Genomic DNA, 20,517 nt, shown 5'->3' with positions numbered 1-20,517 from the left:
GAGACATATTGGATAAAGGAAAACCCCCTAACCCTGTAGGCAATTATGAATAATATCCGGTGCTGGTTTCCCTTTGGGCTAAACATTAACCCTATCTGTAACAATGGCCCCTTTATTGGAGCTCCCTATAGATCCTCTCAGGTCCCTGTCTGGGTTTCACATGAGGGGTGGGCGTGTCCTAACGGTCCCTGCCAGAAGCACAGTAGGAGGGGGAGAGCCAATGACAGCCCTGCACTCACACAAGCACAGACAGGCTTCAGTTCCCTATCAGGTCAGCCTAGCTGCTGATTGGTTCATATCCTACAGTGCCGCCGGCCCCCTGCACAGCCTGGGAAAGGAGGCAGCAGGAAGGTAAATATAACAGGCCCCTTTTAGCCCCATGACCATTGATGACCCCCGTCGGGTGATGGGCACATTTCAACCCTGTGTGTGCCCTGGGCAGCTCTCTTCCTACACAATGGGAAGCTTATTGGACAAGCGATTTCCACTTTGTCTCTGTTACCAGAACAAACAAAATAAAAGTTGAGTGTGTCATGTAGGTAGCAGTTTCTATTGAGATTTCTGAGTGATCTGTGAAGTACAGCGTACAAGGAATCTGAAAATTATACAGTGTAAGGCGCAACACTGACTCCTGCAGAGAGAATGTGCCTTTTGGTCAGTGACTGCTAATATCCTTATCATTTACAGTAGGGGGTACATTATCCCTTATAATACATGAGTGATACTCAGAGTTCCCTGTATAACTCAGCCTGCAGCCTTGTGCCTTTATATGGGGGGCACAGAACCCCTCAGTGACTGCTAATATCCTTATCATTTACAGTAGGGGGTACATTATCCCTTATAATACATGAGTGATACTCGGAGTTCCCTGTATAACTCAGCCTGCAGCCTTGTGCCTTTATATGGGGGGCACAGAACCCCTCAGTGACTGCTAATATCCTTATCATTTACAGTAGGGGGTACATTATCCCTTATAATACATGAGTGATACTCAGAGTTCCCTGTATAACTCAGCCTGCAGCCTTGTGCCTTTATATGGGCACAGAACCCCTCAGTGACTGCTAATATCCTTATCATTTACAGTAGGGGGTACATTATCCCTTATAATACATGAGTGATACTCAGAGTTGATGAGTAGTATGTGTGTATGACAGGGGTAGGTAGTTCTCTGTATAATAATGGGAAGGCTAAAACAATGCTGTTTGGGTGCCCCTCCTGCCGTTGGGAATAGTCAGGGCTACAGACAGTGGGGTAACTGGCCGTTCTGACAGGTAAAGGTGGCCTCTATAAAATGCAATTTAAGCTTAGTGTTCCCGTAGATGCCCCCCAAGGATGTATTTAAGAGTAACTGGGCTGCTAAACAAACCCCTTGGGCACAGCAGCATGTCGGCCATGCCAGGCTTAACTCTTGCTTTTCGCCCACATTCAAATCAGACCCCTTTATTTGAGCCCCCAGTAGATCATCTCTGGTCACAGTCACATTACCCATGAGCAGCGGGGGTGTCATGTTGGGATGTTTGGAGCCAATCACAAGGAAAGGTAAACTGCAGGCCCCCTATCAGGTGACATATGGGCAGTACCAGCCTGGGGTAACTAACACACAAGAGGCTACTGTTAAAGGCTCATCCCTCCTATTTTAGCGGCTTATATTGCGATGGCACATGTGAGAGGCAGCCACTGGGCGCCTGTAGCACGGCTACTGTGCAGTCAGCCATACAGAAAGCCACACAGCCTTAGCCCAACTGCGCCCCCTGCTGCAGAGTCTGGGGGCTTATATGTATATAAATCCCCAAATGAACCCTTTATGTGCACCTCTCGTTAGAATAACTCCAACCTGAAGACTCCAGGTAACCCACAGGCTACATATACAATGGCACCATCTAGTGGGCATCCTGTTCATTGGTCAACTCCCACAATTCCCAGAAAGTGTACAATGGGGTGCAGTTCAGTAACTAATGAAACATCACAGAACTAAGACTATGAATATTTTCATTCAGGTCACGGTATATCTACAACTGAAGAAGCTGCTCGAATGAGTAGTGAAACACCTTCAATGATTACTTAGTAAGTCCAGTTGCTCTAGATTTACTTACACTAGAACTAAATTTATAAAAATCTGGGCCAATCTCGGGCTTGTGTTTATAGTTTTGGCTGTAGGCAGGGAATCACCAGGCGGAGAGACAACCTAAATGCTATTTCTCCCTGACTTTCAGCTCTGCACTCTAATTAAACACTGGCAATGATGGGCCATTATACATATGGGAGCGATGCCATTCGCTTGCCCCGGGTGGGGGGCAGCTATTTATAAGCACTTGCCTGGGCTGCACTATTATCTATATAGAGGCAAATCCCCCTACTCATCTATAGAACAAAGCAAAGAGGGATAATCCTGTGCATGTAGCAGTGTCAGCCGGAAAGAAAATGCACTGCAGGGAACATTTACCATTTGGATACATGGGCTTTACTTCCCCTTTAATCCTCTATGCAAATGGGAAGAGTTTGTTTTTTTTTGCTGCACAGGGAATCCTATTGGTAGTAAGCATCCAAAGCCTCTCATGGAACAGCGCCACCTGGAGTGCAAGCTTTCCTGCACGGTAGCCAGTATTACTGCCAATCTTGTAGATTGTAAGCTCTTTTGGGCAGGGCTCTCTTCCCCTCCTGTATCGGTTACTGATTGCTTTATATGTTACTCCTTGTAGAGTGTAAGCTCTTTTGGGCAGGGCTCCCTTCCCCTCCTGTATCGGTTACTGATTGCTTTATATGTTACTCCTTGTAGAGTGTAAGCTCTTTTGGGCAGGGCTCTCTTCCCCTCCTGTATCGGTTACTGATTGCTTTATATGTTACTCCTTGTAGATTGTAAGCTCTTTGGGGCAGGGCACTCTTCCCCTCCTGTATCGGTTACTGATTGCTTTATATGTTACTCCTTGTAGAGTGTAAGCTCTTTTGGGCAGGGCTCCCTTCCCCTCTTGTATCGGTTATTGATTGCTTTATATGTTACTCCTTGTAGATTGTAAGCTCTTTGGGGCAGGGCTCCCTTCCCCTCCTGTATCGGTTACTGATTGCTTTATATGTTACTCCTTGTAGAGTGTAAGCTCTTTGGGGCAGGGCTCTCTTCACCTCTTGTATCGGTTACTGATTGCTTTATATGTTACTCCTTGTAGAGTGTAAGCTCTTTGGGGCAGGGCTCTCTTCACCTCTTGTATCGGTTACTGATTGCTTTATATGTTACTCCTTGTAGAGTGTAAGCTCTTTGGGGCAGGGCTCCCTTCCCCTCTTGTATCAGTTATTGGTTGCTTTATATGTTACTCTGTATGTCCAATGTATGTAACCCACTTATTGTACAGCGCTGCGGGATATGTTGGCGCTTTATAAATAAATGTTAATAATAATAATAATCCCAGGCTGTGTATATAGACTGCCCATAGTCTCCATGCATTCCCTCCCACACCCCTAAATAACAGGCAGGTTAACTGCCCCTGATAACAAGTAATGGGGACCCCAGAATAGCACAGCAAGCTTTTTCAAATGATTTATTGGAATAAAAGTGCTTCTGAGCCACATAAAAGTTCTACAGCATTTGCCAAGAGCTCTGGGACCTAGAACAGGTTACCACGGCACGAGTTCTACTCAGCGGAGAGACAGTCAAATAAAACTAGAAAAACCGGGTAATAAAACAGATTTTTTGCTTTAATCACAATATAAATCCCAGGCCGGCAGGAAACCAATTGCCAGTTTGGTATCACAGCCAGAAATTTAGCGTGGATAGGGTTAAAAGAAGGGAAGGGGGGGCATTGCACTGGGATGCAGGATTCCTAGTGGGATCAGGCCCTGACCAATCACAAAGCGGAGCAGCGCCGGTTATGCCCAGTGCCCCCTGTACAGAAACCGTGCCAACAAATGTGGAGACTGGAGCTTGTACAGATCCAGCCTGGGGCAGCTGTTGGGGCAGATTCCTTAGCAATCTACACCGCTGTGCACCCAGTCAATATACACTGCATGGATGGGTGGGACAGAGGGAGGGGGCTCGGCCGACAGAATAAAAGCAAGAACAGAAAGGGGTCTGGCTAGGCGTCAGCTGCAGGGAAAGCAACAAGCCAACTCCTATGGAGTCTGATGCAATTAAAGCCCAGTGTGTGGATGAAACCTCTCGCGCCTCGGAGGGGTTACCTCTCACATTGGAGGGGTCATACAAAGGTGCAAAAACAAAAAGAACATAAACAGGGAGAGCGTTAAAATCTATTTGTCGAGAAGATGCCTCCTTAGCCCTTCCTCCTACAGGAGAGCCGGGCAGCGTAAGGAAGGGAGGGGCTTCCGTGGGGCACCGTTTCCGTGGCATCCTGAATCTCGCTCTGTGGGCTCTGTGCGTGGCTGTCTGGGGGAGGGGCGTGGCTCTCGCGGCTCTCTGCGCCCCCCGGAAAGGGGCAGGGACTAGCCCTTTCCATCCATGGATTCTGCATAAACTACTACACGGGAAGGATCTGAGAGACGGGGAAGAAATGGGAAAGCGGTTACTACACACGCCTGCTGGTACCCCCCACTCTGCCCAGCACCCCCACCCAGCACCGCCACATGGAGCCAACTCACCTTTCTTGTGTATGGTCCAAGCTAGATTCCACTCTGAAAAGGCAAAGACAGTAACATTAGGGGTGCATACATATGCAATATATTAACCATTTCAAAGCAAGGAACGTATTGCACCCCCCACTGGCAAATCAGTGGTCCCGTCTGCCCAGCCAGTTTGCAATGGCACACAAACCCTTATGCACCTCCAATACCCTCATAAGATGCACCCAGCACCTTCCGCTTTCCTATTAATTTAATCCCAGCTCCTAACCCGGCTGTACCCTACTCCTGGTACCAGTGAGGGGTAGAAGTACTGAGAAAGGGTCGTGGGCCCATTAAAGTTCAGCAAAAGTCTAAACAGCATAACTGTGACCCCAGAACCTGTACACCCCCACACTGGGGTCACAACTGGGTTGTGGATCTGGCGATTCAGTGACCCGACTCCTGCTAACAGCGCAGAATCACTAGGCAGCGGTGGCCCCAGATCCTAGGCTGGAATTATAGGAATATATTGGAACGTAGCAAGTTGGGCTATGCAATGTTCTGCTGGAAAACCAGGCAGAAAAGATGCATTTTACAATAAATGCCAAAGGGGTCCCCCAGTTGGACTCATGAAACAATCTCTCCTTTCTCCTGAACAGAAGGAAGGTGCCCCCAGGCCAAAATGCTGCACCATTTATGTGTATCTGCCTTTATCTACATGCAATACCCGATAATGGCCACCAGGTGGCAGCAGGAAGAGGGCTCACCTTGCATACTGTAGTTGACCATGGCCTCCCAGTCTCTAGGATTCTCCAGGCAGGCATCATCATCCTCAACTCTGTCCACGTAGAAGCCATGCAGGTTGAGACGATCCAAAACAGACACTGGAGTAGCAGCGTGACTTTCCTCCTCTCCTTCGGGCCCGTCCTTCGACCCCTGACTTGCAACTGGTGCCTGCCCAGCCCCTGGGTCGTTGATGAAAGACAGTCCCCACTCATTCTGAAATATGGCGCCCAGGTTGTCCTGGCTCACAGGGGAAGGAGGAGCGGAGGAGAGGGAGGAGCAAGAGGAGGAGCAAAGGGAGCCTGGGGTCTGTGGGCTAGTGGGGTCGGTATTGCCCCCTGCGACACTGGCGGCCAGCAGGCAGTTAGGGAGGCTGTTGGAGGTTCGGAGGGCACTGCTGGGCACAAGTCCTTTGCCATCTAGGTTTTCCTTTACCTTGCTGGCGTAGCTGATTTTTGGCAGTGTCCGGGCACTGCTGCTGTCAACCGGAAACACCGGCAGGGGTTTAAAAAGGACCCAGCTGTCTGCTGTGTGCTCCTCCTTAGCCGGGGGCGAGGGCTGGCGGGGTGTCGCTGGGGCCGGCACAGTCTTTGCTTTCTCTACCCCAGCCTGCTCTGGCCGCCCATCCACGCACTCTGTGGAGTTAAAGGCTTCGCGATTTCTGGGGCGTTGGGTGCGACTGCCACCGCCGGGCCTGGGCACCCACTCTTTGCGCTTGCCATCTCTGTATTGGCTCTCATAGTCCCAGTAGCCTTTGCGGTAGCCGGAGTAGAAGGGGCGGTAGTGGTGATGGTGGGACGAGTAGCTGTAGGAGTGGTGATGGGAGGAAGGGGAGCGCTGGTGTTGGCGCCCAGACGGGTCTCTCTCGCAGCCTCTCAGGTGGCGCAGGTTGAGGGAGTTGGAAGGGCTGAGAGGGACGCTGTCCTCCGTACGGCCCGCTAACGTCTCGATCTCTGGGTCCGGCCCAAAGCCGTTAGACTCCCATGAGCCTGTGTGCGGGAAATACAGGGTTAAAACTCATTAACGCCCAGTAATTAATCATCAGATTGTAGGAACCCCTTCCCTTGTCTCTATGGCACTCTATGTAACTGTACTCTGTATTTATTACTGTACTGACCCCTTTGTTCATTTCATTTACTGTTTTACCGTTTTGTATTTGTAAAAACAAATATACTGAATTAAAGGGGAATTAGCACTTAAATATACAGAGTTGGAAGTGTGTGGCACCTGTTTAAAACCCCCTGAAATATATTCCCAGCTCTGGGCTGTATGGGATTATTATACAGCCAGTGAGAGTGTAGGGGCAAATCATCCTGCCGGCTCCAACCAAATCAGTCTGAGAAACTAGCGCTGGCAGATCTGTCCCTGCCTCTAATAGGGAGATACGGCCTGGCACACCGATACCCAGAGAGATGCCCCCCCTAGGCGTCTGTGCCCCCCCCAGCAAAGCCTCCTATGATAACAAGCCAAGTTATGGTAAACATGGGTGCAATGCCCCCCCTCTCCCCATGATGCAGCCAATACTCAGTTACCCCCAGCTCCCACCCCTTACGGTACTGGGGACTATATACATGAAGGGTAACAGGCCCTCGCTCCACTCACTACTTATGGCACCAACTCCTCTCCTGGACCTCATCACTTTGTTGTTACATTACTATCCCTCACCCCTTCTACTTATGATACTAGCCCCCCACACTGTGTCACCCCACTATGGCCGCAGCCCCTACCCCACAGTCCCTTACAGTAACAGCCTCTCACCCCTCTACAATCTTGGGACCCATCACCCCTCACAGCATTAGTACTTCCTGTCTTGCTTTTTGGCACCTCAGCTCCACCCTCTGTAGCAACAGAAAATACTAATCTTACCCCACCTTCTGGTACCAACCCCTACTGCCACCCCACCTCCAAAGCTATGGTAACAATTCTAACTCTTACTCATGGTGCCAGCACCCCCACATCTCCACTTGTTACAGACCTACTCTACCCCAACCTATGGTATACCGGCTTTACTCTCCACTCATAGTACCAGCACCCCCACTTGGTACAGACCTACTCTACCCCAACCTACAGTACATATACCGGCTCTTACTCCCCACTAATGGCACCCCCAGTTGGTACAGACCTACCCTACCCAACCTAGGATACAAATACCGGCTCTTACTCCCCACTAATGGCACCCCCAGTTGGTACAGACCTACTCTACCCCAACCTATGGTATACCGGCTTTACTCTCCACTCATAGTACCAGCACCCCCACATCTCCACTTGGTACAGACCTACTCTACCCCAACTAATGGTATACCGGCTTTACTCTCCACTCATTGGAGCAGCACCCCCACTTGGTACAGACCTACTCTACTCCAACCTATGGTATACTGGCTTTACTCTCCACTCATTGTACCAGCACCCCCATATCTCCACTTGGTACAGACCTACTCTACCCCAACCAATGGTATACCGGCTTTACTCTCCACTCATTGTACCAGCACCCCCATATCTCCACTTGGTACAGACCTACTCTACCCTAACCAATGGTATACCGGCTTTACTCTCCACTCATTGTACCAGCACCCCCATATCTCCACTTGGTACAGACCTACTCTACCCCAACCAATGGTATACCGGCTTTACTCTCCACTCATAGTACCAGCACCCCCACATCTCCACTTGTTACAGACCTACTCTACCCAACCTATGGTATACCAGCTTTACTCTCCACTCATAGTACCAGCACCCCCACATCTCCACTTGGTACAGACCTACCTCTACCCCAACCTATGGTATACCGGCTTTACTCTCCACTCATAGTACCAGCACCCCCACATCTCCACTTGGTACAGACCTACCCTACCCCAACCTATGGTATACCGGCTTTACTCTCCACTCATAGTACCAGCACCCCCACATCTCCACTTGGTACAGACCTACTCTACCCCAACTAATGGTATACCGGCTTTACTCTCCACTCATAGTACCAGCACCCCCACATACCCACTTGGTACAGACTTACCCCAACTAATGGTATACCAGCTTTACTCTCCACTCATAGTACCAGCACCCCCACTTGGTACAGACCTACTCTACCCCAACCTATGGTATACCGGCTTTACTCTCCACTCATTGTACCAGCACCCCCATATCTCCACTTGGTACAGACCTACTCTACCCCAACCAATGGTATACCGGCTTTACTCTCCACTCATTGTACCAGCACCCCCATATCTCCACTTGATACAGACCTACTCTACCCCAACCAATGGTATACCGGCTTTACTCTCCACTCATTGTACCAGCACCCCCATATCTCCACTTGGTACAGACCTACTCTACCCCAACCAATGGTATACCGGCTTTACTCTCCACTCATTGTACCAGCACCCCCACATCTCCACTTGGTACAGACCTACCCTACCCCAACCTATGGTATACCGGCTTTACTCTCCACTCATTGTACCAGCACCCCCACATCTCCACTTGGTACAGACCTACTCTACCCCAACTAATGGTATACCGGCTTTACTCTCCACTCATAGTACCAGCACCCCCACATCTCCACTTGGTACAGACCTACTCTACCCCAACCAATGGTATACCGGCTTTACTCTCCACTCATTGTACCAGCACCCCCATATCTCCACTTGATACAGACCTACTCTACCCCAACCAATGGTATACCGGCTTTACTCTCCACTCATTGTACCAGCACCCCCATATCTCCACTTGGTACAGACCTACTCTACCCCAACCAATGGTATACCGGCTTTACTCTCCACTCATTGTACCAGCACCCCCACATCTCCACTTGGTACAGACCTACCCTACCCCAACCTATGGTATACCGGCTTTACTCTCCACTCATTGTACCAGCACCCCCACATCTCCACTTGGTACAGACCTACCCTACCCCAACCAATGGTATACCGGCTTTACTCTCCACTCATAGTACCAGCACCCCCACATCTCCACTTGGTACAGACCTACTCTACCCCAACCAATGGTATACCGGCTTTACTCTCCACTCATAGTACCAGCACCCCCACATCTCCACTTGGTACAGACCTACTCTACCCCAACCTATGGTATACCGGCTTTACTCTCCACTCATAGTACCAGCACCCCCACATCTCCACTTGGTACAGACCTACTCTACCCCAACCAATGGTATACCGGCTTTACTCTCCACTCATAGTACCAGCACCCCCACATCTCCACTTGGTACAGACCTACTCTACCCAACCTACAGTACAAATACCCCCAGTTGGTACAGCCCTACCCCCAAGCTTCCCACTCACAGTAAGAGAGGGGCAATAACCAATAAGATGATACAGGCCCCCCCGCACCACTAACACCATGATTACAGCTTGGGAAGAAGTGACCCGTTAGCCCCCAAAGCCCTCCCCTGCTCCAGCCCCCACCCATTCCCCCTCGGATGGGCAAAGTGCACGGAAGCCCCGGAGCTCAGCCCAACCCCCCTGCCCCAGTAGTAGCAGGCCAGCGCTCGGCTATACGCGCCGGCACTCCCGGGCCTACCTGTCTTTGCCTTGCTCTTGTTGATGTGGTTCATGTCCTGCTCGCTGGGGCTCAGCTTGTCCTTCTTCCGGCTGCCGGGGCCCTCCCGGGGATTGCTATTCTCATCCTGGGCCAGGTGCTCCTTATGCATAATCACTGCGGGCTACTCGGGACGCGGCTTCGTTTGGCGGAGGCGGAAGGAGTCGCTGCGGGCGGAACAAGGCGGGAGGTTAGACAATCTGGCGCGGCCCCGGACAGCGAACCTCACCCACACAGGAGGCAGCAGGAAGGAAGGAGCGAGGGCCCAGTCGCCTCTGACGGAGCGGTGGGTGGAGTCTCAAAACGAAGGACGGACGCCAGATGGCTCAGTTAGGCCAATGGGAGGGGGAAGTCAGAGTCATGGGATAGGGCGGAGCTTGCGGGGGAGGTGGAGCCAGAAGTTTGAACTGGTAATATGCAGAAGGGGAGGAAAAAGCGCTAGCCAATGAAAGACTAGCATTGCTAAAGGGCGGCGTAGCTAGGCGTGGTTATGCAAGCCTCCGCTGTTGGAAAGGGTGACGGTTGCTGAGAAGGAGGAGCCAGTGGAGTAGGGAATGGAGGAAGAGATGGAAAATCGGACATTAACGGATAGGGGAGTGGTCTATAAGGAAGGGAGTCCGCGGAAGGAAAATGGAGAAGACTTACATCAGAGAATTGGCGGGGCTCAGGGATGGGGAGGAGCCCGAATATATGGCCGCTGAGCGGGGTAGGGGAGGAGCCATGCCTATGTCGCTGCGTGGTACATGGATGCCATTTTGTTGGTGGGCAACAGTTATTTTTGGTGTAGCGTAGGTATCGGGTGTCACTATTTCATGTGAAAAGCGGCCGTAAGGAACATTGCTGTCAGCTTTTCCCCATTCCCAAAATAAACACCGCGTCAAGGAATGAGCAGAAGAAAATCCTGTCTTGTAGTTAAAGGGAAACTATAACCTCACCCAACAGCCATGCACATCATTTCTTACTATACTGTGAAGTATGAAGTTTGTGAGTTTCTGTGTGACGATATTTAGATTACAGCAGTTGTTAACTAGGATCATAGGAAAAGATAGCTAGAATCTCAGCCATAAAGCAGGGCAGGACTGCTGCTTACAATGGGGGGATCAGATAGGATCTGTGCCACTGTGACAGAATGCTCTGTTATACAGATAGCTAGAATCTCAGCCATAAAGCAGGGCAGGACTGCTGCTTACAATGGGGGGATCAGATAGGATCTGTGCCACTGTGACAGAATGCTCTGTTATACAGATAGCTAGAATCTCAGCCATAAAGCAGGGCAGGACTGCTGCTTACAATGGGGGGATCAGATAGGATCTGTGCCACTGTGACAGAATGCTCTGTTATACAGATAGCTAGAATCTCAGCCATAAAGCAGGGCAGGACTGCTGCTTACAATGGGGGGATCAGATAGGATCTGTGCCACTGTGACAGAATGCTCTGTTATACAGATAGCTAGAATCTCAGCCATAAAGCAGGGCAGGACTGCTGCTTACAGTGGGGGATCAGATAGGATCTGTGCCACTGTGACAGAACGCTCTGTTATACAGATAGCTAGAATCTCAGCCATAAAGCAGGGCAGGACTGCTGCTTACAATGGGGGGGATCAGATAGGATCTGTGCCACTGTGACAGAATGCTCTGTTATACAGATAGCTAGAATCTCAGCCATAAAGCAGGGCAGAACTGCTGCTTACAATGGGGGGATCAGATAGGATCTGTGCCACTGTGACAGAACGCTCTGTTATACAGATAGCTAGAATCTCAGCCATAAAGCAGGGCAGGGGTGGTGGTGGGAGTTCCAGCAAAAGGGCAGCAGTTTATGGCACATAAATCCACTGTGTAAAAAATTAACCAGAATTCAGCTGCCGGTGCTGTGCCATTCAGTCTGCTAGGTACAAACAGATGTTAGCTGGTAGTGGGGTTGCCAGCTCATCCCTTTAATACCAGCCACATATTGAATTGAAGGTGCATGCTGCATGGCTGCACATAAATCACTTCAGTCTGCAGAATGCATCTAAATTAAAGTTTGATTAGCCATTCAGGATGTGGATTCAATATGTGCCAGTATTAAAGGGGTGAGGTGGCAGCCCTAGCTGGTAGTAGTATCTTCCTTCATGTAGTGCTTCTATTTACAGCAGACTGGGAACAAGGAGCAGGTATGTGTGGGAGCAAGTCATAAAATGTGCCAAACACTCAACCGGGGCCTTAACTGAAACCCTAGTTGGAACTCTGGGGCCCTTACAGGAACTTTGATTTATGCAACAGCAGGAAATACTGCATCCCATCTCCCCAACCCCTGGAAGGGCCCTTTGTACTCAAACCCCTGCCCCATGGAATCAACTGAAAGTGAAACTCACTGTCTCTGACCTGGGTTTGCATAACACAATGAAGTGAATTAGATTAACAACCAATGCAGCCTCCCCTGCTGAACTAATTAGCACTTACACCCTATTGGCTGCCTGCTGCCCCTTTACCCACATCTCAGCCATTGTAAGGGCCAACAGTACTTTGGCTAATGAAAGAAGAATAAGTAACTGCTACGGTTGGTTACAAACAGGTTCACTGTGTTGTGTGGAGATGTTGTCTACTTGCTGCACAGCAGGAAGTCTATTTCTAGCTACTTATTAAAGGGAACATATTGTGTGAAAAACAATATTGTGCCAATGAATTGTACTCATCTAAGTATAGAAGGAATGGGTTTCGGGCTCATTTAATGAAAATTTGTCCAAAACCCCCACTAGCCCCGCCCATCTGTGCCACTTCCTGCTGCCTCCTTTCCCAGGCTGCGCAGGGGGGCCGGCGGCACTGTAGGATAGGAACCAATCAGCAGCTAGGCTGACCTGAAAGGGGACTGAAGCCTGTCTGTGATTGGCTCTCCCCCTCCTACTGTGCTTCTGGCACGGACCATTAGGACACGCCCACCCTTAATTTGAAACACAGACAGGGACCTGAGAGGATCTATAGGGAACTCCAAAAAGGCTATTTTATCCTATGGAAAATTGTGATTCATGTAAAAGGATCTGTGCCACTGTGCCAGAATGCTCTGTTATACAGATAGCTAGAATCTCAGCCATAAAGCAGGGCAGGACTGCTGCTTACAATGGGGGGGATCAGATAGGATCTGTGCCACTGTGACAGAATGCTCTGTTATACAGATAGCTAGAATCTCAGCCATAAAGCAGGGCAGGACTGCTGCTTACAATGGGGGGGGGATCAGATAGGATCTGTGCCACTGTGACAGAATGCTCTGTTATACAGATAGCTATAATCTCAGCCATAAAGCAGGGCAGGACTGCTGCTTACAATGGGGGGGATCAGATAGGATCTGTGCCACTGTGACAGAATGCTCTGTTATACAGATAGCTAGAATCTCAGCCATAAAGCAGGGCAGGACTGCTGCTTACAATGGGGGGGGGGATCAGATAGGATCTGTGCCACTGTGACAGAATGCTCTGTTTTACAGATAGCTAGAATCTCAGCCATAAAGCAGGGCAGGACTGCTGCTTACAATGGGGGGGGGATCAGATAGGATCTGTGCCACTGTGACAGAATGCTCTGTTATACAGATAGCTAGAATCTCAGCCATAAAGCAGGGCAGGACTGCTGCTTACAATGGGGGGATCAGATAGGATCTGTGCCACTGTGACAGAATGCTCTGTTATACGGATAGCTAAAATCTCAGCCATAAAGCAGGGCAGGACTGCTGCTTACAATGGGGGGGATCAGATAGGATCTGTGCCACTGTGACAGAATGCTCTGTTATACAGATAGCTAGAATCTCAGCCATAAAGCAGGGCAGGACTGCTGCTTACAATGGGGGGATCAGAAAGGATCTGTGCCACTGTGACAGAATGCTCTGTTATACAGATAGCTAGAATCTCAGCCATAAAGCAGGGCAGGACTGCTGCCATGACAGAATGCTCTGTAAGGCAATATGGCGTCAGCAGAAGAGACTCGGAGCTGTAGGTTTGTGTATATAGTGAGGCAAGATGATGTCAGGGATAGGAGCTGGAAGCTGGCTGGTATTTTACTAGTCTAGCTATTAAAAATGTTAAATGCCAGTGTTATTAAGAGGAAAAATATAACAATACAGGAAGATGCACAGTAAGGGGAGATAGTATCAGGGGAAATGCCTGTAAGCATTAATAACAGCCTCCTTAGTTACTCAGTGTCAGGCTAATGCAGTAATGTATATAATATATGTAACGTGTACAGCGCCTCCCCACCATGCACCGCGGCACTGCCCTTGCCCTCAGGACTTCTGCATCTTACCCAACATGCACCGGGACAGAAAGACCTTATACAGGAGACGCGCAGTCACGTAGCTGCCAATAGCGAACTTGCGCGTATTCAACCAATTAGAGTTCGTTTTACTTTATACTTACTCCTCCCCTTCTAGAAGCAGCGCCAGACCCTCTCCTTAGCCAATGAGAAGAGTAGGTTTCGATGACGCAGGGGGCACTATATAAACAGCCTGTGCGGGCGTTCTGTCTTCTTTGGTTTCCTGCCCCCCGGAGAGTGAAAGTGAGTCGTGCGGCTGCTACAGAGCGGCCAATGGGTGTTCCCAGCATGCTTTGTGGCTTAACTTGGCATTGACCGCCTCACTTTCATTGCTAGGGCAGTCTCCCGTCTAGTTAGTTACCCAGCATGCTTTGTGGGACACCAGGGGGATAGGGGCTTCTGCTCTTTGTTTCCCAGATGGGTTTGAGCTAATAGTTCCTGTGTGGGGGGGTCATTGTGACTGGGAAGCCCTTCTTGTGGCTGTAGTGCTGTTAGATCATTGGGTGCCTGCATGTTATTTGCCCTTCCCCAGTTCTTTATTGTGTCCATGCCTTGTTGCCCCAGCTATTTGCCCCAGCCCTATCCTGTAAGGTGGGGGCCCTCCATCCCTAGCCCAGTGCTAATGTCCCACATTCCTTGCAGGATGGCTGCCAACAAGGAACGCACTTTTATTGCCATCAAGCCAGATGGAGTCCAGCGCGGCCTCATGGGGGAAATCATCAAACGGTTCGAGCAGAAGGGTTTTTACTTGGTTGCCATGAAGTTTGTGCAGGTAAGTGACTTTGCCCCGTCTCCCAGGGCTACTGTTACCCACAGAGCAGCTCATTTAGAAGCCGGGTAGGTGGCGGCATGGAAGCCGGTGTAGGCTGCGGCATTACTAATAACCTTTGCTGATGTAGAGTTTCCTGGTTTGTCACCTGATGCCCAGTTTGTTACCCACACTGCACCATGTCCTACCCCAGTTCAGCTGTGTTTCCCCTCCCGGTGTGGGGTGTAGGGCAGTTTGCTTGGTGCTGTTTGACCTTGCGGGGTGCCTAAGCCTCCCAGTGACAAGTCTCAATCTGCCGGGGCTGCTGCGCTTCCGGGTGTGTACAAGGGAACGTGACTCGCTGCCACTGAATGAGACTCTTTAGGTGCCAGGGAAGTGTGTTGCCCTTCATATTCTGACATCATTATCTGGGACTTGTAGTTCAGTGTGTAACAAGCTGCAGCCTATTAGCCCCCTGCCCCAAGCGTAAAGGGTTAAATCTGCAGCTGCCGGCACAGATACCGGAGTTGGTTTTGTGCCTTTGTTTCTTCAGGCTTCTAAAGACTTGCTCAAGCAGCACTACATCGACCTGAAGGATCGGCCATTTTACCCCGGACTGGTTGATTACATGAGCTCTGGCCCCGTTCTTGCCATGGTGAGTATAATGTGCCAGTCGTATTAATGGCTGCCCTGTTTCTTGCCCAGCCCCTTATGGGTTCACTATGGACAGACCAGTAACCCTAGGGTGATCCAAGGTGCTAACGTGGTTCTTACCCCCTTGCAGGTCTGGGAGGGACTGAATGTGGTAAAAACTGGCCGAGTGATGCTTGGCGAGACCAACCCTGCCGACTCCAAGCCTGGCACCATCCGGGGAGACTTCTGCATACAGGTTGGCAGGTAGGTACCAATGGACTCTCCTTAGGGCATTTATACCCATGGCTGTTGTGTTGGCCCCTGGCATTCTGTATTGGCATCTTTAGCTGCCCCGCTGGTGGCATTTGTATAACGGTTTAACCCTTTCCTGTCCCTGCAGCAGGGGAGTAGAGCAGAGAGGTAAGGCCCACGGGGGAGCAGTAGGTCTGTAGAACTAAGTAGCGCCAACAGCTGCTTCTGCTCACAGGGGGATTTATTTCCAGCTGCTTCCTCACAGCTTCATTTCCTCTGTTAGAATTCAGTGGGGGCTGTGCCCAATCCCTGCCTGGCATAGCTCTGCATCTGTCTACCCGGCTCAGGGTTTTCTTTAACCCTCTAAATCCTGTTCATCTGGAGAGAATAACTGGAGCAGTGGCATTACAGAACCTCTTACACCCGGGGCTTATGCCTAAATGGGTCGTGCTGAGATGCTCTGTATAACCTTGGATGAGCTCAGTTACCCCTCTTGCCCCAAGTCTGCTCTGCTCCGGCCCGGCTGTCCCTTTATAAACTATAACTCCCTCCACCCCCCCATCTGCACACAGAAAGCTGCTCCATGGGAGTCTGGGAGGGCAGTTCGGCTGATGTGGCAGGTTTCCCTGTAGGAAGTTCTCTAGCTGCTAAATATTAAAGGGGATATAAACCCAAAAATGAATTGCTGTAAAGGGTGCTTCTCTGAGCAATTTCTATTCATTGGGTATATGTAGCGGTTTGACTTTTCTGTGGTTCTAAACTGCTAACACCAGGCTTTTGGCTCAAGTCAGCAGCCATAGGGTTAATTGACTATACACTTCCTGCAAAAAGCTGTTGAAAGTGCTGGGGGTTTGCCGGTCTGCTTTACCGCAACTCATTTTTTTTTTTTTTTAGATTCCCTTTAAGTGCTGTAAGGGGATATTTGGAGCAGAACATTCTAGAATACTGTTCTTAACCCTTGATGGGGGCCGTGCGCTATATTTGTAATACAGCATATTGTTTAGGGGCTTTAGTTCTAGAACTTGGAAGTAATAAATGCACCGCTTTACACCTGAGCCATGTACAGACACGCACCTCTGCCCAATTAGCCCCGCCCTCCATTGTATTCCTGACAGGCACAGGTTTAAAGGAGACATACAGGATAAGCTAAAAAAAAAACCCTGTAGGCAATTATGAATAATATCCGGTGCTGGTTTCCCTTTGGGCTAAACATTAACCCTATCTGTAACAATGGCCCCTTTATTGGAGCTCCCTATAGATCCTCTCAGGTCCCTGTCTGGGTTTCACATGAGGGGTGGGCGTGTCCTAACGGTCCCTGCCAGAAGCACAGTAGGAGGGGGAGAGCCAATCACAGCCCTGCACTCACACAAGCACAGACAGGCTTCAGTTCCCTATCAGGTCAGCCTAGCTGCTGATTGGTTCCTATCCTACAGTGCCGCCCCCCCTGCACAGCCTGGGCAAGGAGGCAGCAGGAAGTGGAACAGATGGGCGGGGCTAGTGGGGTTTTTGGAGATATTTCCAATAAATCAGCCTGAAACACTATTTTTTTTTTTTTTTTTAAAGGAGACATATCCTATAAAAATGATGAATGTACCAGTGAATTATACTCCTCTAGATATAGAAGGATTGTGCTTAAAGTTGTGTTTCTGACTGATTTATTGAGAAATTCCACAAAAACCCCACTAGCCCCGCCCATCTGTGCCACTTCCTGCTGGCTGAATTCTCTGGATGAGCTGGGGAGCCGGCGGCCCTCCGTACCCTGCACTGTAGGATAGGAACCAATCAGCAGCTAGGCTGACCTGATAGGGAACTGAAGCCTCCCTGTGCTTGTGTGAGTGCAGGGCTGTGATTGGCTCTCCCCCTCCTACTGTGCTTCTGGCAGGGACCGTTAGGACACGCCCACCCCTCATGTGAAACCCAGACAGGGACCTGAGAGGATCTATAGGGAGCTCCAATAAAGGGGCCATTGTTACAGATAGGGTTAATGTTTAGCCCAAAGGGAAACCAGCACCGGATATTATCTCTTCCTTACATGGAACTGTACAGACCAGGCTGGGGAGTGGCTGGTACAAAGGTGCCAGTGTGTATGTGGCTGGGGGTGTATTTGCTGGCAGTGCTGCCACCCTAGAGGCCTGTAGAAGTGGCGCCAATCTGTACCCGTCTCTCACTCCATTTCCCTCCCGCAGGAACATCATTCACGGCAGCGACTCCGTGGAAAGTGCCAATAAGGAAATCGCCCTGTGGTTCGAAGACAAGGAGCTGGTGGAGTACAAATGCTGCGCGCACGAGTGGGTGTACGAGAACTGAGCCCCCTTCTGCCTTCCGTTACCTCTTTACTCCAATAAAGTGTTACCATCCTGCCCCACCGACTGTCTGCTGCCCCTTTCCTGGGTGCCAAGTGCATGGGGTTTGGGTGGGGGGGGAAGGTTACAGAATGTGTATAATCTTGTGCCTATGGGCAGTGGGGCAGGGCCACCTACCTGCACTCATACTCCTAGGTTTAAAGGCAAAATAACCCTATTGATCAGTGTAAAGGGGAAACGTTCCTATAAAGCAGCTCTTCCCATGAGTGCAGGAATGTGCATCTGGCGGCTAATAGTGTTATGGGGTTACCCCGCTGAGCCGCTTAACTGTCCCTGACCTTAAAGGAACAGCGGGGGATAATACCCAAGAGGATCTTTGATCTCCTAAGCAGGTTTTATTGAGGTTAACCCTTTCCTGCCCTGCAGCCTTAAGTCTGTCCCTTCCTATACCTATAGCTCTGCTGAGCTGGGATTTCTACACTATATAAGCAACGTATTCACTGACCCCTTTGTACTTGTTTTTCTAATTCTATTTAGTCCATATTGGCCTACCCAATAGCCAATCAAAGCCCTTATTGGTTACCCCCTAGGAACATTTTTCATTCTTCTGTTGCTCCCCAATTTTTTTATGTTTAAATGTTGCTCACAGGTAAAACCAATAAAGGCTGGGGGCCCCTGCTATAAGCAATCAGTTGGTATCTCCCTTGGGATAGGGCGGCGAGAGTTTTGCTGCTCAAGGACCTGAGCTGATGCCTTATAAATGCAAATAGTTTAAGGCCCTTTGCCTCTTTTATATGTATATATGGGATAATGTACCCCCTACTGTAAATGATAAGGATATTAGCAGTCACTGAGGGGTTCTGTGCCCATATAAAGGCACAAGGCTGCAGGCTGAGTTATACAGGGAACTCTGAGTATCACTCATGTATTATAAGGGATAATGTACCCCCTACTGTAAATGATAAGGATATTAGCAGTCACTGAGGGGTTCTGTGCCCCCCATATAAAGGCACAAGGCTGCAGGCTGAGTTATACAGGGAACTCCGAGTATCACTCATGTATTATAAGGGATAATGTACCCCCTACTGTAAATGATAAGGATATTAGCAGTCACTGAGGGGTTCTGTGCCCCCCATATAAAGGCACAAGGCTGCAGGCTGAGTTATACAGGGAATTCTGAGTATCACTCATGTATTATAAGGGATAATGTACCCCCTACTGTAAATGATAAGGATATTAGCAGTCACTGAGGGGTTCTGTGCCCCCCATATAAAGGCACAAGGCTGCAGGCTGAGTTATACAGGGAACTCTGAGTATCACTCATGTATTATAAGGGATAATGTACCCCCTACTGTAAATGATAAGGATATTAGCAGTCACTGAGGGGTTCTGTGCCCCCCATATAAAGGCACAAGGCTGCAGGCTGAGTTATACAGGGAACTCCGAGTATCACTCATGTATTATAAGGGATAATGTACCCCCTACTGTAAATGATAAGGATATTAGCAGTCACTGAGGGGTTCTGTGCCCATATAAAGGCACAAGGCTGCAGGCTGAGTTATACAGGGAACTCTGAGTATCACTCATGTATTATAAGGGATAATGTACCCCCTACTGTAAATGATAAGGATATTAGCAGTCACTGAGGGGTTCTGTGCCCATATAAAGGCACAAGGCTGCAGGCTGAGTTATACAGGGAACTCTGAGTATCACTCATGTATTATAAGGGATAATGTACCCCCTACTGTAAATGATAAGGATATTAGCAGTCACTGAGGGGTTCTGTGCCCATATAAAGGCACAAGGCTGCAGGCTGAGTTATACAGGGAACTCTGAGTATCACTCATGTATTATAAGGGATAATGTACCCCCTACTGTAAATGATAAGGATATTAGCAGTCACTGAGGGGTTCTGTGCCCATATAAAGGCACAAGGCTGCAGGCTGAGTTATACAGGGAACTCTGAGTATCACTCATGTATTATAAGGGATAATGTACCCCCTACTGTAAATGATAAGGATATTAGCAGTCACTGAGGGGTTCTGTGCCCATATAAAGGCAGGGGTATGTGGGCAGTAAAGGCCACAGGTCAGTGGGCCGGGGGAGCCGGCGGTGCCCTAGGAGCAGACAGGGGAAATGCTGTTGGTAGGTACAGGTGGGTCACTGCCCGAGTCCTGTGAGATATTTCGGCACCACAACTGCCTCCATGGCTTAGGGCTGCCCACCGCTGGCACAAATAGCTTAGGAGTGATTGCTTAGTTGCCCTTTAAATCCCCAAAAGACACCGGATCCTGGAAGATGGAGAGAGTGTTGGCCGGCCAACCTTATAAACATGGATTTTAGTTGTAGGAGATGAGATGATTGCAGCCAATAACAGGTAAGTATGATTAATGCCATGGGAGGGAGGAGCAACAAGATTCAGTGGAAC

At 49.6% G+C, this 20,517-nt stretch overlaps 2 protein-coding genes across 2 annotated transcripts; one reads left to right on the top strand and one right to left on the bottom strand.

Annotated features, from left to right (window-relative positions):
• Positions 1–3,669: 3,669 nt before the first annotated feature.
• On the bottom strand, positions 3,670–10,097 carry LOC100145486 (uncharacterized loc100145486). The gene is given in 4 exon segments (NM_001126937.1): positions 3,670–4,478; positions 4,585–4,617; positions 5,313–6,317; positions 9,859–10,097. Coding segments are annotated over 4 exon segments (1,218 nt in total). The 5' UTR covers positions 9,989–10,097; the 3' UTR covers positions 3,670–4,428.
• Positions 10,098–14,363: 4,266 nt separating this feature from the next.
• On the top strand, positions 14,364–18,148 carry nme2 (NME/NM23 nucleoside diphosphate kinase 2). Its single transcript, NM_001005140.2, is given in 5 exon segments — positions 14,364–14,396; positions 14,796–14,925; positions 15,455–15,556; positions 15,686–15,798; positions 17,973–18,148. Coding segments are annotated over 4 exon segments (465 nt in total). The 5' UTR covers positions 14,364–14,396; position 14,796; the 3' UTR covers positions 18,094–18,148.
• The last annotated feature ends 2,369 nt before the right edge of the window (positions 18,149–20,517 follow it).

The sequence above is a fragment of the Xenopus tropicalis genome, chromosome 9, assembly GCF_000004195.4.
Source record: "Xenopus tropicalis strain Nigerian chromosome 9, UCB_Xtro_10.0, whole genome shotgun sequence".
Taxonomy (NCBI): domain Eukaryota; kingdom Metazoa; phylum Chordata; class Amphibia; order Anura; family Pipidae; genus Xenopus; species Xenopus tropicalis.
Note: the sequence above shows the minus strand (reverse complement) of the source record. Positions and strands in the feature narration are given on the sequence as shown.